Source organism: Colletotrichum acutatum, assembly GCF_030867785.1.
Source record: "Colletotrichum acutatum strain CBS 112980 chromosome Unknown BDZ83scaffold_88, whole genome shotgun sequence".
Lineage (NCBI taxonomy): Eukaryota > Fungi > Ascomycota > Sordariomycetes > Glomerellales > Glomerellaceae > Colletotrichum > Colletotrichum acutatum.
In genome coordinates this window covers 148120-168198 of record NW_026849082.1, presented here as the reverse complement: position 1 = coordinate 168198, position 20079 = coordinate 148120, and the positions used below count along the sequence as shown (strand labels likewise).

At 52.1% G+C, this 20079-nt stretch overlaps 6 protein-coding genes across 6 annotated transcripts; 5 read left to right on the top strand and 1 right to left on the bottom strand.

Annotated features, from left to right (window-relative positions):
* Nucleotides 1-104: 104 nt before the first annotated feature.
* BDZ83DRAFT_677160 (uncharacterized protein) lies at nucleotides 105-1030 on the top strand (the record flags this gene model as incomplete). Its single annotated transcript, XM_060511168.1, has 1 exon — nucleotides 105-1030. A coding segment is annotated over exon 1 (903 nt), but the record flags the coding sequence as incomplete, so codon positions are not given.
* Nucleotides 1031-2067: 1037 nt separating this feature from the next.
* BDZ83DRAFT_654412 (uncharacterized protein) lies at nucleotides 2068-2979 on the top strand (the record flags this gene model as incomplete). The annotated part of the gene is made up of 2 exons (XM_060510717.1): nucleotides 2068-2424; nucleotides 2503-2979. The coding sequence occupies 2 exons, from the start codon at nucleotides 2068-2070 to the stop codon at nucleotides 2977-2979; spliced, it is 834 nt and encodes a 277-aa protein (XP_060361961.1).
* Nucleotides 2980-3780: 801 nt separating this feature from the next.
* Nucleotides 3781-4668, top strand: BDZ83DRAFT_584297 (uncharacterized protein; the record flags this gene model as incomplete). The annotated part of the gene is made up of 1 exon (XM_060505743.1): nucleotides 3781-4668. One exon carries the CDS (start codon nucleotides 3781-3783, stop codon nucleotides 4666-4668), a length of 888 nt encoding a protein of 295 aa, XP_060361960.1.
* Nucleotides 4669-5270: 602 nt separating this feature from the next.
* Nucleotides 5271-7291, top strand: BDZ83DRAFT_630795 (uncharacterized protein). Its single transcript, XM_060508849.1, has one exon. It carries the CDS (start codon nucleotides 5376-5378, stop codon nucleotides 7041-7043), a length of 1668 nt encoding a protein of 555 aa, XP_060361959.1. The 5' UTR covers nucleotides 5271-5375; the 3' UTR covers nucleotides 7044-7291.
* A 453-nt stretch (nucleotides 7292-7744) lies between these two features.
* On the top strand, nucleotides 7745-8635 carry BDZ83DRAFT_654409 (uncharacterized protein; the record flags this gene model as incomplete). The annotated part of the gene is made up of 1 exon (XM_060510716.1): nucleotides 7745-8635. One exon carries the CDS (start codon nucleotides 7745-7747, stop codon nucleotides 8633-8635), a length of 891 nt encoding a protein of 296 aa, XP_060361958.1.
* An 8695-nt stretch (nucleotides 8636-17330) lies between these two features.
* BDZ83DRAFT_754845 (CP2 transcription factor) lies at nucleotides 17331-20079 on the bottom strand (the record flags this gene model as incomplete). The annotated part of the gene is made up of 3 exons (XM_060514539.1): nucleotides 17331-19563; nucleotides 19767-19919; nucleotides 20066-20079. 3 exons carry the CDS (start codon nucleotides 20077-20079, stop codon nucleotides 17331-17333), a joined length of 2400 nt encoding a protein of 799 aa, XP_060361957.1.

Below are 20079 nucleotides of genomic sequence, written 5' to 3'. Positions count from 1 at the left end.
TGTCTCTCTATTCTTTTCTATTATTTAACTCTCTTCAATTAACTTCTTCTTCGTCTTCTTCTTCCATACACATTCCACTCAGACACCCATCGCAATGAGTGCCTCGACATCCACTCCTGACGCCAAGATGGCATCGTCCATGGACATGTCATCCCTCGGCAAGGTTCTCCCAGTTGTCAAGGGTCCGAAAGACCCCAAGCACAAGGTCTTCGAGCTCGTCTTCGACCACCTCCTCAAACAGGCCGAGAAGAAGACCGACTCGATCCTCTATTGGACCTCCCGTGACCCCACGCCCGACGCCAAGTCTCGTCTGACGGTCTTCGACCAAGTCGACTACGCTATGCTTGGTAACCGCGCCCCCCAGCGCAAGCGCTTCCGCATCGTCGGCATTCTCAACCAGATCGACCGCCGCTCCCGCATCAAGTTCAAGCTCGTCTTCCGCCCCTGGGAGATGATCTGCGTCGAAGGCACTGAGCCCGGCTTTTTGCGCGTCGGCTGGATCTGCCCCACCAAGGACCACTTCCTCATCTTTGTGGGAGAGCGCGAGAGCATTCCGTACCTTCATGCCGCTCTCATGAGACCTCGCCCCGCTAACTGCCTCATCACTCACTCCATTCAGAGCGTTCGCATCTTCATCACTGAGTTGTACCGCTACGCCTATGGCAAGGACTTTGAGGCCATTCTCCAGCTGCCCAACCTCAAGCAAGTCGCTATTGATGTTGGCGTCATCCGCATCCTCAACGCTCCCAAGAGAAAGCGCCACCAGCACAATGCGGAACTTCCCCTCGACAGCAGGCTATTCCCGTCCCTAATCGAGTGGGAGCGCAAGTACCGTCAGGAGATGAAGCCCGTCTGGGTCAAGCTGGAGCAGAAGGGCATCAAGCTCCTGTGCTACGCGCCTGGTGCCGGCGACGTAGAGCTTCTCGAGCTCATTCGCAAGGACAATGGCAGCGTCCGTATGAAATTCCTCGACCCCGTCTGCTATTGCTACGATAATCAGCGTCACCCGGTAGTTCTTGCCATGAAGGCTGACAACGGCGGTCAGCTGAACATGCTCAGTCGCGATGATTTGGTTCGCGGAGGCGAATTCCGCAGCGTTTAGTGCGGTGGCTGCGATGGCTATGGGTGTTTGTCACTGATGGACAGAGATGGACACGAGGTTTTCTGCCTAATTATTGCGTACTTATGATATTCATAGTGTCATGGTCCTGGCTCTCGTTCGAGAATATACAATGGGTATCATTCAGCTCATATGAAGACATGACAAGTGAGAGTATTGGGCCTCAGATAGCTAGTCGTTCGTACGAATCACAATACTCATTCATAAACTTCATGAAGACCTCAATTCATTGCACCAGTGATATCATCATGAAATATAGCTAAAATAGTCCGATCAAAATACGCAGCACTTCATTCAAGCGAGTTGTGACCATGTAGGGCTAGCCCAAATAACAGAAGGTAAGACCAGATGCAAATTTCCAGACGCGTCCCACCACAGCCTTGATTAGCGACGCATGTACAATGTAAGGGGTCTCATGATACACTTTCGGCAAGTTCAGAGGGTAAGATTTATCCTGACCTTATGACGATGGCAGTCTTCGGCTTATAATCCATCTGAAGCTCTGAGGTGAAGCTATCGTGAAACCATGTCAACAGGCCGAAGGTTTTGTGGAATTATTCGATTTAACTTGCTCACCTTAACAGAGGCATCATATCCCAGTTGTAAACAGTCTGCCTCCAATGCCCTGAACAATTCTTAGTGTGTCTCTCGTCGCCCAGCCACTGTTGTCCTTCTCCGTCCCGGAGGTCTCCTTTCCATCACACTGAATCACTTACATAATTTTCCTGCTCCTTCCTTTTTGTTTTGAGTGGGCTGCACCTTCCTCTTTACAATTTGAAAGTTTTCTGTGGCTGTATTATAAAATACTCACCTGCTTATCCATTTCTTCCCACTCTCCCTTTCCCTCACTTTCACTACCGCGACCGTACCCATTACCACAGCAGCAACAACAACATCACGATATTATCACACCTCAACCATCACCAGTCACGACAATTGCCGCCATCATGTCAGACCCTTTCCCATCTTCTGTTGTCGCAGCGGTGAATAAGCGGCCTCAGATGAAGGCTAGTGTGCCATACGAGGTCTTTCTTCATGTCGTTGAACAGCTCATCGATATGGCAAAGAGCAACGATGTCAAGGTCTGGTCTCTCGCCTACAATCACAGCCTGGCCACCAAGCTGGTCCTCAACGATGTCAATATTTTAGAGGACAAGCCCCAGTCCACTACCTACAAGCGCCACCAGAAGCTTCGCCTTGTCTCGCAGATCAACCAGCAGTCCCGACGCATGACCGAGAAGACCTTTACTAGACTCCCATTTATGGTCGCCACTCCTGACGGACTCAGTCGCCAACTTTGCCCAGTCAAGGCATACGTCCCTGTCACAGACTAATTCGTCCCTTTCTTCACATCTCTGGAAGAAGGCCGCGAGGCCGAACAGTTCATCTACAACCAAGCTGTGATTCTGCCCTCTGCTTCTGGCTATGCCCTCCTCTCTCGCGTCGAAAAGATCTTTCTTCTGCGCGTGCGCTACCTCATCACTGCAAACGAGGAGTCCCTTTCAACCCTGATCAGACTCCCGAACCTCAAGTCGATCACCTTTAATGTTGGAAGATTTACCGGCAAACTTCGCAACACCATGAAGCCAGGTCTCCATGAGGTCGAGCCAAAGAAGTTCCCGCGCCTTGCACAATTCTGCACTCAGGAGTCTGAAGCACTCAGAACTCTATGGGCCGACCATCTTGAAGCACGGGGAGTCAAGCTCTTCGGGGTCATCGACAATGACCAGCTCCCCATCATCGAGTTACACCCAAGTCGTGACAAGATCATGATCGCATACATTCAGCCTTATGCCGACAAAGCCGTCGAAGAGTTGACAGAGCGCATGAATCATGTCATGGACTTTTTGGCAATCTGACTTTGACGTTGACGGATCACGAATGGTACAAAGTGATGGATTCACACTCGTCTTTTGGAAGGAGGATAGATACCCAGCTTTTGTGGTTATGGAAGGACTGGTGTGGCAGTCGGGGTAGCTCTCGCCCCAAGAATTAGTCTATCATAGGGGCAAGTATTGTGGATTCCGGGTGTTCAACACGCTGGCTCATTAGAAGTCGTACTTAGGAATTAATACCAAAGTCTTTGTCCCATGCACAGTTCATCAAAGGTGATCCGTTTTCTTTTGCGCCTGTTCACCATGTGTGTAGGTTATTGTCTCCAGTTCAGGGCCTTTCATGAAGCCTCAGATTTTCTGAGAAAAAATGTGATAGGACGTTGATCCGTATTGTGGTCGGCCAGTCTGCCATAGGCCTGATTCTGCGCCTCAAGTCAAGGGTGAGTATGCAGGCAGACAAACAAACAGAGCTCAACATGACGACTAAGCGGCTACTCACATGAAACCGAATCTTCTCAAAGTCCTACTCTTCCTAACTCGACTCATCTTTCTTTTCTTTTCCATCCTCTTCCAGTGTTGAGGTCGGAGCGTTGAGAAGCATTCGACAAAACACCACCAGATCCTCAATTCTGGCGGTCAGAAGGTACGTAGACGACTCGCCGCACTCCCTGCCATTTTCCATTTGCTAAAACTACTCATCTAGCTACAATGTCGACTGAGGCAGTTCCTTTATCTTCGCCAGCAGGCTTGTCAAACACCGAAGGAGAACGCGGTCAAGTTCGCCTCGCAGACCGAACGGTCCTCTCGACAGCCTCCTTCGCCGGCATGTCGCGTTCCACTACCCGGCGGGGCAAAGTCAGTCCTGCAGACTTGCCTCGCGAAATCTTTCTCAGCATCATCGATGCTTACATCGAGAACGCTCTCGCCGACAACCGCTCAGTCCTCTGGCTCATCGACTACCACCACGACGCCCCGACCAAGCTCGTCCTCCGCATCAGAGGCCATAACGTCGGCTCCGAGACGGTTGAGATGAGTGAACTCGACCGTTTCCTGAGCATTCGTCTTCCCCTCCAAATCGACAAGAAGACACGCTCTATGGTCCACCGCCACTTCCGCCGCATGCCCGTCAAGAAAGATCACTTCTACAACTCGCCACTCTCCGCCGTCGACGCCTGGGTCCGCCCTGACGTCGACCTCTTCACACCCGACTTCAACGACACCGAAGGCGTCCGCCCCGCGCGCGAGATGAAATGCTCGGCAGCAATTCAGCTTCCCACTCCACTGGGCCACGAGCTCCTGAGCAGCGTCCAGCACGTCTTCCTCCCAACTCTTCGCTTCTTCCAGAAGAACAACAAGATCGCCGTCGCCGCGATCTCAACGCTCCCGAGCCTCAAGACGGTCTCCATCATCGCCGGCTATTCTGTTCCCATGTACGATGACCCCGAGCTCCTGGCAATCCACCCGGGCTGGATGAAGGTCGAGGGTCACCGGTACCCGGATATGAAGATTTGGGAGGAAAGACACGGTCGCGCCTTCCGCAAGCTGTGGCGTCCGTTCAAGCGACGTGATATTGAGCTTTTTGCGTTCAGGGACGATATCAAGCCGGCTGTCATGGAGATGAAAGTTACCAAGGGCGGTATCCGCGTGAAGCATCTTTTCCCCGACTGCTCCTGCTGCCCAGTCGACACTGAGTACAATGACAGGGAGAGTTGAATGTTGAGAATAGCAAGTTGTACTTGTGCAAGTTTTTGAGCTACGAAGGCTGCGGGAACTCTGGGGTTGACGCGTCTCGGGCGAGGTTGGCTTTCGCCTCGTCGTGATCGTGGTTAGACCATCACTTCAGGTCAGAATCAAAAGTAATAAGTAGGTCGTTGACGAGACAAGCTACCTAATGATTCGGCGCATACTCAGTGTCTTCCACTTCTCTATTTATGCTTTCACTCTGGGTTTATCTCCAACATTCTGTGCACGAGATAACGCATGGTCGGTGATGGTATGAGGACAGTAGTCATAATATACTAACTAATTGTCTTGTAACTCAATTGGGTAGGTGGCTGGGGCTCTCGTATCATTTGTGTCCGCCGGAATTCTGGGGTCCCTCCCTCCTGTCGTCTCTGGCACCAGGCTGTGGTCCCCCTCTAAGGTTTGCGGCTGCGCAGGTCCAAAGTCAAACATCGTTTTTTCGAAGGCAGCAGATACTTACTTCCAGGTATCTGTGATATGTCAAGCAAGTTGAGGTCCAAAAGGGTGGTAATATTTGTGGCGAAAGGGTGTACTACTTGTTCTGGACAAAACCACCTTTCTCTCCCTCTCAATCTCTCCCTCCTTCCCATAATCATTTCAAGCTTCGAAGTAATTCATTTTCATCTAGAATCTTTTCTCCCTCAATCTTCTTACAAGCCAATCTGTGTCACTCAAAGATGTCCCTTCGTCAACTTCGCCCAGAACTTCCAGGTTGCGCCGGCCCTGCCTCGATCCCCACCGAGATATTTTTTGCCATCATTGAGGCCTTCCTCACAGATGCGAAAAGCTCTGCCCGGGCCATCGAGTGGCGGCTAGAGTACGCAAAAGACGCTCCGTCGAACTTCCGCCTCGCTCTCACTGGCGACCTGGGTTACCCTGGACCGCTCAGCATCCATCGATTCCGACACATCTCTCTCCCTCTACAGATTAACAACAAATGCAGAGAGCTCACTAGTCGGGTCTTCATACCTATTCCCTCGCAGCATTTTGTTTTTCTGGGAACTGACCCTGACATCTTCGTCCTACCTCACGTTGATCTATTTCGGGTACCCAAAGTGGAAGATTATTACACTGAAAGCCTCCTCGATTCATTGATATATCTCCCGACTTTTAAGGCCTACACTTTCATGCAACGAATCCGACGGTTTCATATTTTGGAATTCAACATGACTATTCTCGAAGTTGTCGAGAATCTGCCGCAACTGAAAGAAGTCATCTTCAATGGGAAAAGCCTCATTGACACCATCGAGATGAATGATACCAAATGCCTTCTCGGTATGATCCCTATGGATGCCGACAATTTCCCCGGATGGAGCGACTATCATCTTCCTCAAAAGACCAAGTTTGGGTCATTTTGGAATCCGTTCGGCTGTCGAAGCGTACGAGTATACGGAAAAGTATCAGACAGTCGACTCTCTACCTTTGAGGTTTACAATACTTCGGATGACCCTGATGCGGAAAGTCCAAGTATCAAGTTCCTAAATCCCGAATGCGCATGCTCACAATGCTGGTCGGCAATAAAAGACGCAAACGAGAACAAACCCCGCCCCGTTGGCCCGGCTTCATTGTCTTCTAGGATATTTATGGCCATCATCGATATCCTCATATCAGAAGCTGTGCAGTCTGCTTGTCCCATCTTCTGGGAAAGAACTTATTTGATTAGAAGCCCTATCGGCCTAGGCGTCAGGGACTACGGAAGAATGGCTCACGAAATTCGAAGAAGATATGCAAGCTTCAGACTTCCCTCACAGATCAACAGAATGGGACAAAAAATGGTTCGTCAAAGGTTATTCCGAGCGGATATATGCCATTACATGGGCAGTCAGGATGTAGAGCCCGTCTACGGATGGGCTTTGCCTGAAATCGACGCTTTTTGCATGGAAGACGAATACTTTGAAGCAAATCTGGAAAGCATTCGACTCTTGCAGAAAGTGCAAAATATCATGCTTCCACCCAGTGCGAAACCTGCTAGCAGCTACTTCAAGAATCTGCCAAGCCATTTCTGTACTGTTCTGTCGTTCCTACCAAACCTTAGGAAAGTAGTCTGTCGCCCCAAACCATGGAGATATTGGAGTCGCCATTTACCATCGGCTGTACCCAGCCCTCGCCCGAGCGAGCCGGTAGAGATTGACGACAAAAGAGATCTCAACTTGCACCTCTTGACGTCAGAATTTGATGGCAGATCTATTTGGGAATACCTCAAGAAAAAGAAAGTTCGAATCTATGTCGCGGATGGCGGGGTTGGTGCAGAGATCATTCAGACGACCGAAGGCTTCAGGATGAAATACTTGACTCCAGATGAGACCAGAGATTGTAAATTTTTGTCAGGGTGGATGATACTGTGATGCCAACAGGATATTAGGAACGATACTAGATGATTCTGTGTCACTGTGGCTGCAGAGCACGGAGTAAGTCCTTGGGACCACGGCGTCATGAACATCGTGGTGGGAAAGTTTCGGGCAACGATGTTGTACTTTTGCAGAATGCCTGACACATATCGAGGGGGCCAAGTTACTTAGTCTGGAATAAAATTGTCCTTGATCACTTTTCTTTCTTCTCCTTTTTGCTAAGCATAAACCAAATGAAGAGTCCGGAACCCGACGCCTGCTCTTGTAGGCGTACGATCCTTTGGTTTTTGGAAAGCTTGCTTGAATGGTTGAGAAACAAGGTTCTTATCTGTCTTTTCTGGACATCAATGTCAGAGCACCAAAATTCCATGACAAGCTTTTTATTCGGAGATCGAAAAAGTTTTATTCGAGTTCAGTGTCAGTGGGACACTCAAGGTCCCTCAACTGCCATCTCCGAAGCCATTGATTCTACAGATATCATGGCTGCTATCCTCCCTGATAAACGGTGAGAAATTCTAGCAGGAACACTCCATCATCACGAATTTCTCATACAGGATTCTCACTACCGTATCATTTCACGCTCCCTGAGTATCAGTCCGCCCACGATAATGACACAGCAAAAGACTTCAAAGATAGTGGAGGAGGCTCGATGCCTCCCCCATCTTCCAACCGAGATCATACTTATGATATTCGACAAGATGATCGCAGGTGCCGCCGCCGATTGCCAGCCCATTACGTGGGAAATTTGTCAAAGTCAAGACCCTCACAGACTCCAACACCCAGGGCGCAAGTTACAAGACGACGTAACAGCCTACTCACCACTATGCTACCCACAAATCCAAGACACGAGGCTAACTCCCTCGAGGCAGCACTTCAACAGTATCCGACTACCATTGCAAGTCTGCTCTCAGACCAGGACAATGGCCCTGAAGACTTTCCATCCCCTTCGCTATCGCGGCGAACGCCATATACTGGCGCATCCACGCGTCGAAAAGATCGTCGCCAAACTTGTGAAGGAGGATTGTGTTTGGGCCTGCCCAGCACTTGACGTCTTCTGGATCATCAATTTCGACATCGAGACCGGCTGCACGCAGCCGTGGCCGTTTGCCCAACCGAGCGGCCAGCAGGCCTCCTCCCGCTCGCAGCCTAGCGCGACGGCCAACGGAATCCTCCGGGTTGTCCAAAATGTCAGATTCGGCTGGCTCAGTTCGAGGATCACATACCCAGAGGAGCTGTCTGGCGCGCTCGAGTGGAGCCTCTGCCTGCCGAGTATCAAGCGAGTCTATGTGGACAAGCACAGGACGCATCCCAGCTACGGAGTGGCCGGGTACTTGAAGACGGGACGCTACCGGCTAGGGTCTCGCAAGCGTGGGCCCGAGCATCTTCAACTCGTCGGGTTACCGGACAGGATCACCTATTCTCTGCAACGCCCGACGACAGACAAGGCCCCGTGGAAAGCGCTGCGGAGTAGGAAAATTCCAGTTGTGGTTCGCGATCGGAGCTTTGGTGATGAGAGCCCCGAGACTGTCCCGCTAGAGCTTTTCCTGGACGAGAAGGATAAGATCTGCTTTCGGCTCTTCTGTCGGTAGTCCCTCCATGTTGTGGAATTGGTTCTGGGTCAGGGGTTTTCAGAGTCAAGCTCGAAGGCAAGGAGAGACTGAGAAAAGACGTCGAGGTTGAAACTTGAGACGTGGCTTCGGCAAGGACTATGAGGAAGAGCTTCTACGCCGGCTCGACGATACCATGAAAGGGCACGAGGAGACTCTTTCGGTCAGGAAATCTGAGAGGGACCAGGTTCCCACAAGTGTCAACATCCGAAGGAAGGGATCTCGGAGGCATAGTAAACTTCTAGTCATTCCTAGAATCTAGGACACCTGTTCGATTTCGTTCACGATGTTGGGAGGATGAGCGTGCGTGATAGATAAAGAAAAGGTATCTTTAGTTAGATCAAGACAAAGAGACGTTTATCTTTTGAAGTGTATCTTGGGGCAACAGCGACTTTCAGCTTTCACCAAGAGGCTATGTAGTGCTGAGGGAGTCGATGGCATTAGTCACCGGTGCCTGGAGGATCGTTCGAACGGCTGCGTGAGGTTAGAGGGTATATATTCAGGGTGCCCTGCAGTCAACTACAACTGCAGTATGGTTACGATTGTTGTTGGCTACGTGTGTATAGGATTGCATGGTTGCTGTGGTCCTCGAAAGCATAGCTCTGCACTCCCCTGACAATTCAGTATACTCCAGAAGATAATTACTTCAAGACTGCGCATACTCCTACCTCCCTCCCACTATACATAACACAAATAACTGAGAGGCCTTGGTATCTGACAAGGTCTCATGGCGCTTGCCATTGTATTACTTGAGTTAAACTGGTAACTATGTCTCATCCCGATGATGGCAAGGATGAAAAGGGAGCACCACAGATAATGCGCAAAGATCTCGAGGACAGAAGTTTGCAGAGGGGCGGGCGCAAACTATCCGCCATGCAACAGACACCAAAGTATAAACGCTGGGAAACCCACCACTTGGCCATCCAAGGACGACCTAGAAGCACAGGTATTTTCGTGGGCGTTCAGTAACCCGCTTGGTTTAACCCTTGTGCCCTCGAGGTTCTCATCCAGAGTCACCACAACGAGACCCAGCAAAGGTGGACATAGTGTAGGGTGTAGTCCGTAAAGGCTCATAAACGCCTTGCGTTCAGGACACTACTACCCAAGGTTGTGACAGTAAAACAATCTGATCCTTGAGAGCTGGCAGTCGTAGCACCGACTGCAACTCCATAACGAAACCCCCACGACTGACAGTTGAAGGAATAGACAATACCTCGCCTGACACAATTACCTTGAACAGCAACCTCTCTAGACACAACCCCAACGGCGAAAGCACCTTGCTCCGCTTTCATTGCCGGTCGAAGGTTGACGGGTGAACGATGGATGACTCTTGACGAGACACTTCCTATCGACGAAGGCATAGCCAGACGGCATGTCCGCTCCAATACCAACTCACCTTTCCCCCGTCCCAACCCAAAAGCCAGATACACTCTCTCGTCGTACAATTAGGTATCCCATCTCCGTCCACTCAACCCATCCCCCCATGAAACTCCCCAAGACCTATTCTCAAACGTCGATGCAGCCTCAGAGCACGGCTGTGCAGCGAGAGTACCGAGTACCAGCCCCCTCCCTCCTTCGAAGCATCATCTTCACCATTGCGCTCATCAGGAAACACCATCCCGCGTTTCGACTCGATCCGCTTCGGTATCACAGTCTGGTATTTCCCATCCATCTCTTGCCTTATATCGTCATTCCGGACGTCGAAAATGCCCTTGGGGGTTGAGTCGGCAGAATCCATGGGCAACCATCCTTCCTCGTGGTTGCGTATGTCTCTCGCATCGTCATTCATGTCTCATGGTTCCATCAACACAAATCCGTTGCAACGTTCTCGCCATCGCCGTGATCGTATCATCGTTTATCCCATTCGTTTTATTTGTGTTCGTTGTTGTTGCCCAATTCGCGTCCAGTATCTCCCCGCTTTCCGTCCATCTACACGATCTCGGGCGTCCATCCCCATTGCCAAGTTCCCATTCAGAGGACCTGAGTACCATCCTTCTAAATATCCTCATTCCACTAGGTCGCAGTCCCATCCATGAATCCGTTCGTCGTCTTGTCGCTGTCCCGAACTCATTTCCCCCATAGCGTCGCCCATCCACCCGATTCCGCAGAAGAATCTTCAAGTCGCACGATAGAGAACCAGTCTCACACACCAAAAAGCATAAGAAAAAGTTGCAAGAGAAATCATTAGAATTATAGGTAAATTCTCGTTCTCTCATGTGGCAACAGGGCCCCATCCTCTCCTCCCGCCGGCCGTCCTACGCTGTCCCCCGCCCGTTTCCGAAACGTCGCGGAGCTGATAGAAACGGGCAATGACGTACGGCCGATCACCGCCGATCACCATTCGCCTCCTCTCACCTGAAAAGTAACCCCAAAATCCTCATCAATTCAATTCCAATTAAACATACGAGCATTGCAAAAGAACAGAAAATCAACGACTTCAAACCCAAATAAATCCAAGAATCAATTGAACTGAAATCCAAAAAAAAAAAAAACGGGCCGATTCGGATGACCGCAGAAAAGGCTATGCAAATAGCCATTCCCATACCAAAAACCACGCAAAAGGTGGTCAACAAAAAAAACACCACAACCTTTTCCCCCCGCTTCTTGCAAATGGTCGATCTGCAGATCTCACTCCTCTTGTTCGCCGTCAGAACCGTCAGAAAGAAAAGACCATCGCAAAGAGATCCGGGAAAATCCCTGCCTTTTCATGCTCGTCTTGTCGTCCATTGTCTTTTCGCCTTCGCAAAGCTTCTGAAACATCCCATCATCCGCAGAGTTCTGTCATCCCCAGCCGATCATAGGCCTCCATCTCAACCGTGCCGAGGCCCCCCCTCTCAAAACGTGTTTGCCGATCCCCGCCACTCAACGTGCCTCTTCGCCAGCCTGCCAGGTCAGGTCCCCCAGAGAAACTCTGAGAGCTCACAGAGAGGTGTAGGGTGGCGAGCTGGCGAAATGGGGGAAGCAGCAGTAGAGGAAAAAGGCACCTCTCAGCCCTAAACTCAATGCCACTCGGCATACTGCGACAGCTGCACCTACAAGGCATCTTCCCACGGCGATCGCGTTTCCATTGGCACTCCTGCCACACGATCACCGTCGTATTCCAGGTGACAGAGGCTGCAGATCTGAACATCGCTCTGCGCGACAAACCTCTCCAGTGGTCTCTTGTGGTGAAAGATGCCCTTTTTCGCTGCCAGGAGAGTTGGCTTCTCTTGCCGATCGTGGAAACAAGCCAGGGGAAAGTTTCTTGCTCGCGTGGCGACAGCTCTCCGCCTGGCCACCCGTACCATCCTGCCCATTGACCAGTGAAAACGCCTATCTCCGCTGCCTCAAGGGCTTCTCGTCCGCTTGTCGCCTGTCCTACAGGGAGTGAGACCGATTATAGGTGGCACCTGTGGACGCTGATACATCCTCAAGGTCCCGAAAGGGAGCACTTGCACCCACAAGGAGCCAGTTGGCAAGCGAGAATCGCCGTCTCAGCTGCTCTTCTACAAGGGGAATGCCCTCATGCAGCAGGTAACAGGCCAGTAGATAGTGAAGAGGACGTAAATCGCGAGATCCTGCAGCCCTAGCCCCTTCTCGCCTACGTTCTTCTCACTCCTCCTTCACCCTCGCCCCCCCACGTTCCGAGCCAAGGGCCAGAAAGGGTGTGGAAGGGGAACACCGCCACGAACTCGCGATCTTCCTTCATAAGAGAGCTCTCAGGTGTGGCAAAAGCCTCAAGTTACCGCTTCGGGAAACCGACAGGCCTCATGTGTCGTCGCCATTGGCTTACCGTTGACGTTCCAGCGGCAAGACAAGCGTCACTCCGCTACCGAGTAGAGAAACCTAGTCACTCAATGTGGCTGGAGAGGAGGTGGAGGATGGGGTAAGGAGAAACGAGGAAACAAGAAGGGGGATTCTCACCTTGAAGACGCTGTGTCCTGGAGGAAGTAAGGAGTCGTAGAAGCAAATCTGAGAAAAAGACATGGCATTGTTGGTGTAAGAGCGTGGAGAAAGCACCAAAACCTCACCTCCATCAACCAAGAAAGCCGCGTTGAACGTTGGTCCATGGGGCGTCGTCGACTCTTATCCTCTTCAACTTGGCGAGAGTCCCTTGTGGCTGGGTCCAAGACGTCCCTCTTCTGATGGAACCCCTCCGCCATGCCTCCCGAGTCCCGAGCCCTCGTGGCACCCCAATCCTCGGCGATCCCAAGAGTCTGGAACTGTGTAGGGGTCCTGTCACCCAATGAGCGGCCCAGATGTTGGCCAGATAGAAAGTGACTTCTTCCTAACGAGACCCCAAAGACACTCACCCCTGGGGCGCCCACTGCGTCCGACGGCTGCACAAGCCGCACCTACGCACGAACGCCATTTGTTTCCCCCATCCGTCCCCCTTCAATTGTGGCGAGTGCGTCAGACCAGAGCCAGTCAGAAGTCGTACCTCTTCCACACCTGGCGCACACCCCCCGGGGAAGCAGCAGCTCAGCCACTTCAGCGACGTAACTCTCCACACATATCGGTTGAACGCTCCAAGTGTGGCTCGCCTTCAAAGCCACATGAAGCAAGTGATCGGCATCTTCTCTACACTTGTGGCGGACGAGGTCGAAGCCGAACAGAGGCCTTAGACCCTTCGCTAAACCTAATTGTTTTACGCGAAGGGGCTGAACCCTTGGCCAGCTGAGATGTCATGGTCTTGATGAATCTGACTGGATAATTCCCCTGAAGAATGATGCGACTTTGAGATATAGTTTGCAGTGATCTTCATGCCACGGAGGATCATGGGCGCCGGATTATCGACCTGTGGCACCAACTGTGGCTAGTAGCCGCGCAATCATGGCGCATCCTGTCTCGTCACAGACGCACAGAGGTCATCTGGAATGCGACCGCCCTCCTTTTCTCTGCATGAAGTACGTATCTTCGTGTTCAATAGACGCCGAAGAAGCTCTGTGGCAAGGCTGTCTCTCCGAGGTCTCTCTTACAGCTCGTTGGGTCCAGGCTCTTCTTTGGTCCTGGAGATGCTCCCTTGGTCGTCAATGATCAGCGTGTAAAGCTCCGTTTTGGGAAGCCGATTGAGCCACTCCCTTAGGACAAAAGGTCCCAGTCTCTCTCGTATCTTGAGCCACTCAGAAGCGTCTGCTGCACGACTTGAGAACTGATCTGTGGCGAGTGCTCTCCACCATTTCTAGGCCGTGGCTGGCAGGCTGGCACTCCATCTTCCAATGTACCGGTACCTGGATTGCAGGACCTGTGGCTTCACCTGCTCGCGTAGACCTTCATCGTGCACTCGTGCCGCTGCATGATGCAGACCCTTTTAGAATCATTAACTTTCAGGTGCAGGGTCTTGCATCCGTGTCTTCGCGACATGGTATGAGACGCGTGGACGGAGGACTGCTTACCGCTGCTTTTCTCTTGTTGGGTGATTTGATGTGTACGAAGTACAGCTCCAAATTCTTAGACAATGCCTGAAGAATTTGAGACATTATCAGGCTCTGATGAAAGTTGGGCAATCTTCGAAGTATCCCTCCGCTTTTCCCCGTCAGCAATGGGACCATGGTTTCGCATGCGACCAGGGCCGAAGGTGCTACCGTTACCATTAGCCGCAGGAGATCGACCTGGTAAGGCGAAAGCCTCGCTTTCCGCATGCCAAGGTCGTTTTCTGACCCCGAATTCCCCGCACGCAAGCCCCTCTTTGAATGTATCTGTCGGAAATGTTCAAGACTACCGGCGGAATGCGCCTCAAGTTTCTCTGCGATGTTGTTAGATTTCTTGGGTTTGGCGTCTTCCAGCAGCAGTTCCACATGATGAGACTGTATTTCAATCACGAACCCTCACCTCGGCAGTCTGGAGTATCAGACGTCACGGGCTATTGGTGCCGAAGACATCAGATCAAGAGATCAAGTGGGAGATCCAACACCTCTCAGTCTATTGGCGTTATGCGATCCACTTCATTCTTTTCTGTGCGTGATCTAGAGACATAACGTCGTTTGAGGGCTTGTCGTTTGACATCGTCTGGTAAAGAGGGTTTCGTACAGCCATATGGTTGCGGCTGTACAAGAGGCCGGTCGTTCATCTTGCAGCTCTAGCCCATGGCGGCCTCCATAATAGACACCTTCGATCTAGACTACTGAGGTGATGTGCTTGTGATATGATACGGCATCGTTTTTTGGTGAGATGGTGCCATGATACGTAGGCGATCAAATCGTATGAGCATGGGTGGTTGTCTGTGTACGCTGGTGTCGTGATATCAAGCTCTTCGAGGTTGACACGTTTGCTGCTCGAAAGTATCGACCAACAACCTTCCTCTACACACCCCTCAGCCACAAATTCTGTGAGGTAGCCGAGCAACGCAGCATCCAACACGCTCATGATGGGCCATTGTAGTCGTAGGTAGTCGCCCATCTTTGGTCCTGTGGTGCGTCGCTTGCGCCACATGTGGCTTCTCGGCTTCACGGCACGGATAGGTATGCGTATGTAGGTCGTCTTAGGTACTACCTAGCTCAACTTTCAAATTTTGACTCATATTTGGCTCATCCGAGGAAACGTCTTCGAGCGAATGAGACAAGAGTCCATGGCGCTTCCAGACCCTCGAAACACGCAAGCACTCGCCACATCATTAGTGGCTCGTGAATCTCAAAAGGCAATGAGAGGCGGCGATCGCTGTGGCTTGACGTAGAGCAGAGAGGGGAATTGTCGGGCGGCCTCGCGAGGTATCTTGTACTGCGCCGATCGCACGGCATGGCCGGAATTCGGCCGGTGTGTAAGTGTCTCGCCGGGGACTTCGGGGGAATGGTCTGCTGACGGATCGGACGAAGTAAGCAATTGCCCCGCTATTCGCAAGTCGGTGGCCGCGGAGCTGTCGGGGTATGTCGCGATGGACCCCTTGCAGCGCATGAGCACCTGATGTGTCTTCCATCCATACTGAAAGCACTCGATAGGTTGTCAAACATTTTGACTAATTTGCTGACCGAGGCATGTTTGTTGAGTGATCATTCCACCCCAATTCGAGAATCTCGATCGCAGAATAGCTGTACCAGTGGTACTCAAGCAGCTGTATGGATTTGGGCTGCCATCCTCGATAGAAACTTATCGCCTCTGCCTGTACCATGTGCTTGCCTAATCTTTCTCATCCCGTAGAGTCGCAAGAAAATAGACTTCGTTTGGCCCTGTTCCTTAGAAGTTGTATCTTCTTCTCCGGTTGGCTGGGATTGCTGAACAACATGAACCGTGGGTGTCAAAGCTCGTAGGAATTAGTTGATGCCGTATTCACGAGCCCCAATGTCGGATTTTCTTGTGATTTCACCGAGGACCAGCGTGACGATCTGGATGCGACCCCCAGGCGAGAGCCTCGCCAATGTTCGAGGGTACGAATACGCCCGGATCCCGTCGGCGCGGCGCGGTGTCAGAGCGTTGGAGCGTTTTGTCCCAAGCAGGTCGTAATGGGACCGATCGGACGGGAAACGCTGTGTGGCTGGAGAAAGACGGTCGCCTTTCATCGACGCAATCGTGGACTCGATGACCTTACTCAGGGATTATCCCAGGCGCGGCAGACCGAAACTTTGGATCCGTCCTTATTGCGAGAGGGAAGTCTCCGCTCATGTTGTTCGATTATGATGGAGCAACCGGACCCGCGATGACAGTGGTCTAGACCATCGATGGCCCTAGTCAAAGTACACTTCGACAGCGGTTTCAACGCCTCCCCGGTGGCTCCCACGGTCGAAATGAGCGCTTCCCACGCGAGATTAACCACAGCACGGCCGTCCTCCAATCATCGTGCATAACGACCTAAACGGCGGCTTCTGTGTCCCAGTCAGTAATAACCGCCATGCATGACCTATACGGAACCGATATGAGCACTAGAGTCAGCCATTGTTTCTGTGGTTCGGTCTCTCGGGCCTGGCAATCTCAATTCGAAATATGCTCGATGCGGGCGCTGCGATAAAAATGCAAACTTCATGTAAATGCCGTAAATTCTCTGTTCCCGGATAGACCGAAGGAATCAGCGGGTATGTTGCTATGGTACAAGCCGCAATGCATTGCAGTGCAGGGAGCTCGTCTCTATCAATTGTGCCCTCCAATGCTTGCGTCACTTCGTCGGCCAAGCTACATGGCTCCTGAGCGCTCAGGAAGCGAAGACACACACACAATGTGTTGCCTCGAACAAATGAAAGACAGAGAGTTGGGTACCAAATAGTATGGTAAAAGGTATGGATGCGTGAAATGAAAGAAAAGAATGGAAAAAGGTCGCATGAGAGGCCATTGGCAAGGTCGAAAGGGCAATAGAAGTCCGGGTTGTCTGTGGGGTCTTCTTCGCCATGTGTCTGCCCGTCGCGCTTCCAACGAGCCCCTCGAGCGTGTGCCGAACGGCCCTTGCGGAAGGGCGGGATATCTTGTGTTTTTTGCTGCCCAGGATTGCCCATAGTGACCCAGATCTAAATACCCAAATCATAAAGTCGCCCACGATTCGTGTGGCGAGAAGCGTTGAAAAGAAGAAGCGGCCCATCCAGGGACTTGGTATCTCAAAATCAACAACGCCTTCGGAGCGATATTCCAACCATGCGTGTGCGAGCGCGTGTATGCCTATGCCACCCATATCCTAGTGGCTTCCTTGGTGACGAGCAGAATGAAAAACGAAGCCTGTCCCCAATCCGAATCCCATCCAATTGTTGCTGAAGTAGAGATGGATCCAATTATGTGAAAATTAAAAGTTAAGGCGCAATTCGAAACCGCCTTGTGCAGATGATTGGTCCATGGCGTCGCCATCGCTTGGATCGACGGCCATGTCCCATTCGCGTTTGAGCTGGACGGGGTTTTCGGGCAAGATCTCCTTGATTTCGAGCCTCATGTCTTGGCCTTCTCTGAGTTCTTGGATGACATCGTCGTCTATCTCGACCTCGAGACCACGATCGAGAACGTGAACTGTCCGCAGAATCTTCGAAGGGTCCAGGTTCCACTTCGCAGCCACACGATAGTTGAAGTCTTTGAGATTCCTCTGGGCCAAGTAGATAGCCCGGTAGTACTCCCGCTTCTCTGGCTCCATTGTGTTGGGTCGGAGAATGTAGAAGCAGGCTGCGGGCTTCACCACGCGCTCTGGAGGAGGACGATAAGCTGGGTCCACTCCTAGAGCCTCGATCCAGCCGCTCAAATTGCCCGCATCATCTGTTTTGGTGACCTTGGTAGGTTGGTCTGACCCTTGCCGGGAAGCAGGTTCGCCAGAGCTCTCGCCCTCAAACCCGGCCCATTGACGGTTGGGGACAACTGAAGCCTGAGACGCTAGTGATAGGGAGCTCGGCGAAGGTGATACTAGAGACGAGCCGGCAACAGAACTGCGGCCACTCCGTGCTTGCCATGCCGGGCCTTCGCGGGATTCTACCTTGGCAAGTTCGCCTTGCTCTCCGGGAAGCGAAACGGGGTGCATGTCTGGATCGTCGAGTTCTTCGCCGCGTAGGTACAATACGCTCACAGGTCGGGTACTGGTAAACATATCCTGCAATGTTTGAAGCTTGAAGTGCAAATCTTCTTCGAGCGGAGGGCGAGTTCCGGCCCCGGCTGAACTGGTGGAGGACATGGACCAAGTTCGCTTGTGTTTCTGAACCTTGCCGGGTCGCTGCTCTGCACCCTTGACTTGTGCTGCAGCGTTCGACCTTTTGCGCTTTCCAAAGTCCTTCATGCCGCTTTCCGCTTGGGTTATCTGTTGCTTGAGCTTGTCGATGGTCTTCTTGACGTGTGCAACATCGTTGGAAAGCTTCCGCTCGGCACCGTGGTCGCGGAACAACTTAACCTTGCAGAAACAGATCTCCGGGTTGGCGTCGGCTGCTGGCTGTGCGGTGTCTATCGGGAATGTGCTGGTCTTGGTGCAGAGTCTTACTGGAATGCCCTTGACACCCTTGGAGTGACTAAAGTCGGTTGACAAAAAGTTGAAGCGTACGGCAATGTTGCACTCGGGGGCGCCGTTGATGCCGGGGGTCCAAACCACTGAAAACCCGTCAAAGGAAGACGATTCCAACTCAACACGGGTTCTCTTGTCGTCGCCTTCGGTCGGCTGGCCTGCCTCTACATATTCCACGGCCTGGAGCTTTCCGCCTCGTTGATGAGCTTCGTTCGTGCCTCGTCCCTCTTTCCACAAAGCCCAGCAGACGCCGGGCTTCTGCCTTTGCTGCTCGTCTTCGAAGGAGATCCGGACAAAGGTGCGGAATTTGGTCCCCGGAGCCACAGGCATTGTAGCATTGGTATCGACCACAGACAGAGAGTAAGCCTGGCCCTTGTTGAGATACGTCACGGGAATTTCATCGGCGTGTTTGATCATGGCGGTAGGGGCATTCAAAGTAGCGTGAAACCGGAACTTTTCAGCAGATGGTGGCATGACTGCGGCCATGGGCATGCCTCCGAATTGGCGTCCCTGGAAACCAACCATGGGCGAGTTGTGAAATGCGCTGTCGATAGAAGCCATTCGCTCTTCAGATGGATCAGAGTTCATTGGTGACCCATCTTGCTCCATAGTCTCATATCCGGTGTCTTGATGAACAAATGACGAGGGGGCGAAGGATTGCTGGTGTGCCGGAGGCTGGATAAAGGGATTGAAGGGTTGCTGAAACTGCTGAGGGTGGTGCATTCCTTGCATACCCTGGAACCCGGCGAGGTCCATCATAGGCTGCCCAGCGTGCATTGCGCCTTCAGACGTAGGCATCGACAGAGGGGTCCCGAGACCCATGCCGAGCCCTAGGGTAGGTGTGTGCAAGTCACCGGCTTGAGGATGATAGATGGTGTTGGTGCCTCCCGGCGTGGGAGTGTAGTAACCGGGCGGTGCATTGGCGAAGTTGGTGAAGGAGAACGAGTTGGGGTCAAGCAGCGATGGCGTGAACCTCCATGGTTCATTCGTAGCTCTGGGCGTTGGGTCTTGATCCCTGAAAGCTTCATGGCTGAGGCTGTGGCTTCTACAGCAAGTATAATGTTAGCCACAGAGTCGGATAAATCAAGCATCTTTTTTGGAAGTAATTCTGCGCATGAGTCCTCTTGATCCACACGTGGGCAAGAGTACCCCGCGTTTCTGCCTGGACTTATCCCGGCGGGCGCGGCCGGGTGCCGTAGAAGCAACGGCAAAACTCAAGAAAAGATGCATGATGATATTTGTACTGACCTTTCTTGAATGCCCGGGATAGACGGAACCATGCCCGTATTATCAACGGCGGCGCTCGCGGCGCCAACTGGGGCCGTGGTCGTAACAGCTACCTCGGGGAACTGCTTTCGAAAAGTGGCCAGCAGTTCGTCGCCGGGTTTTTGGGCGCTTGTTCTGTGAACAGGCACACGAGTCAGTACATGTCCGGGCAGGCGCAAAAAGGTTTCGAGATGGCGCAACGACGCGCGCATCTTGTGCGGGGAGCTGGGCTGCACAGCTATTTTTGTCGGCGCATAACGACAAAACATGGCAGAGCTTACCTTTGGCGAAACAT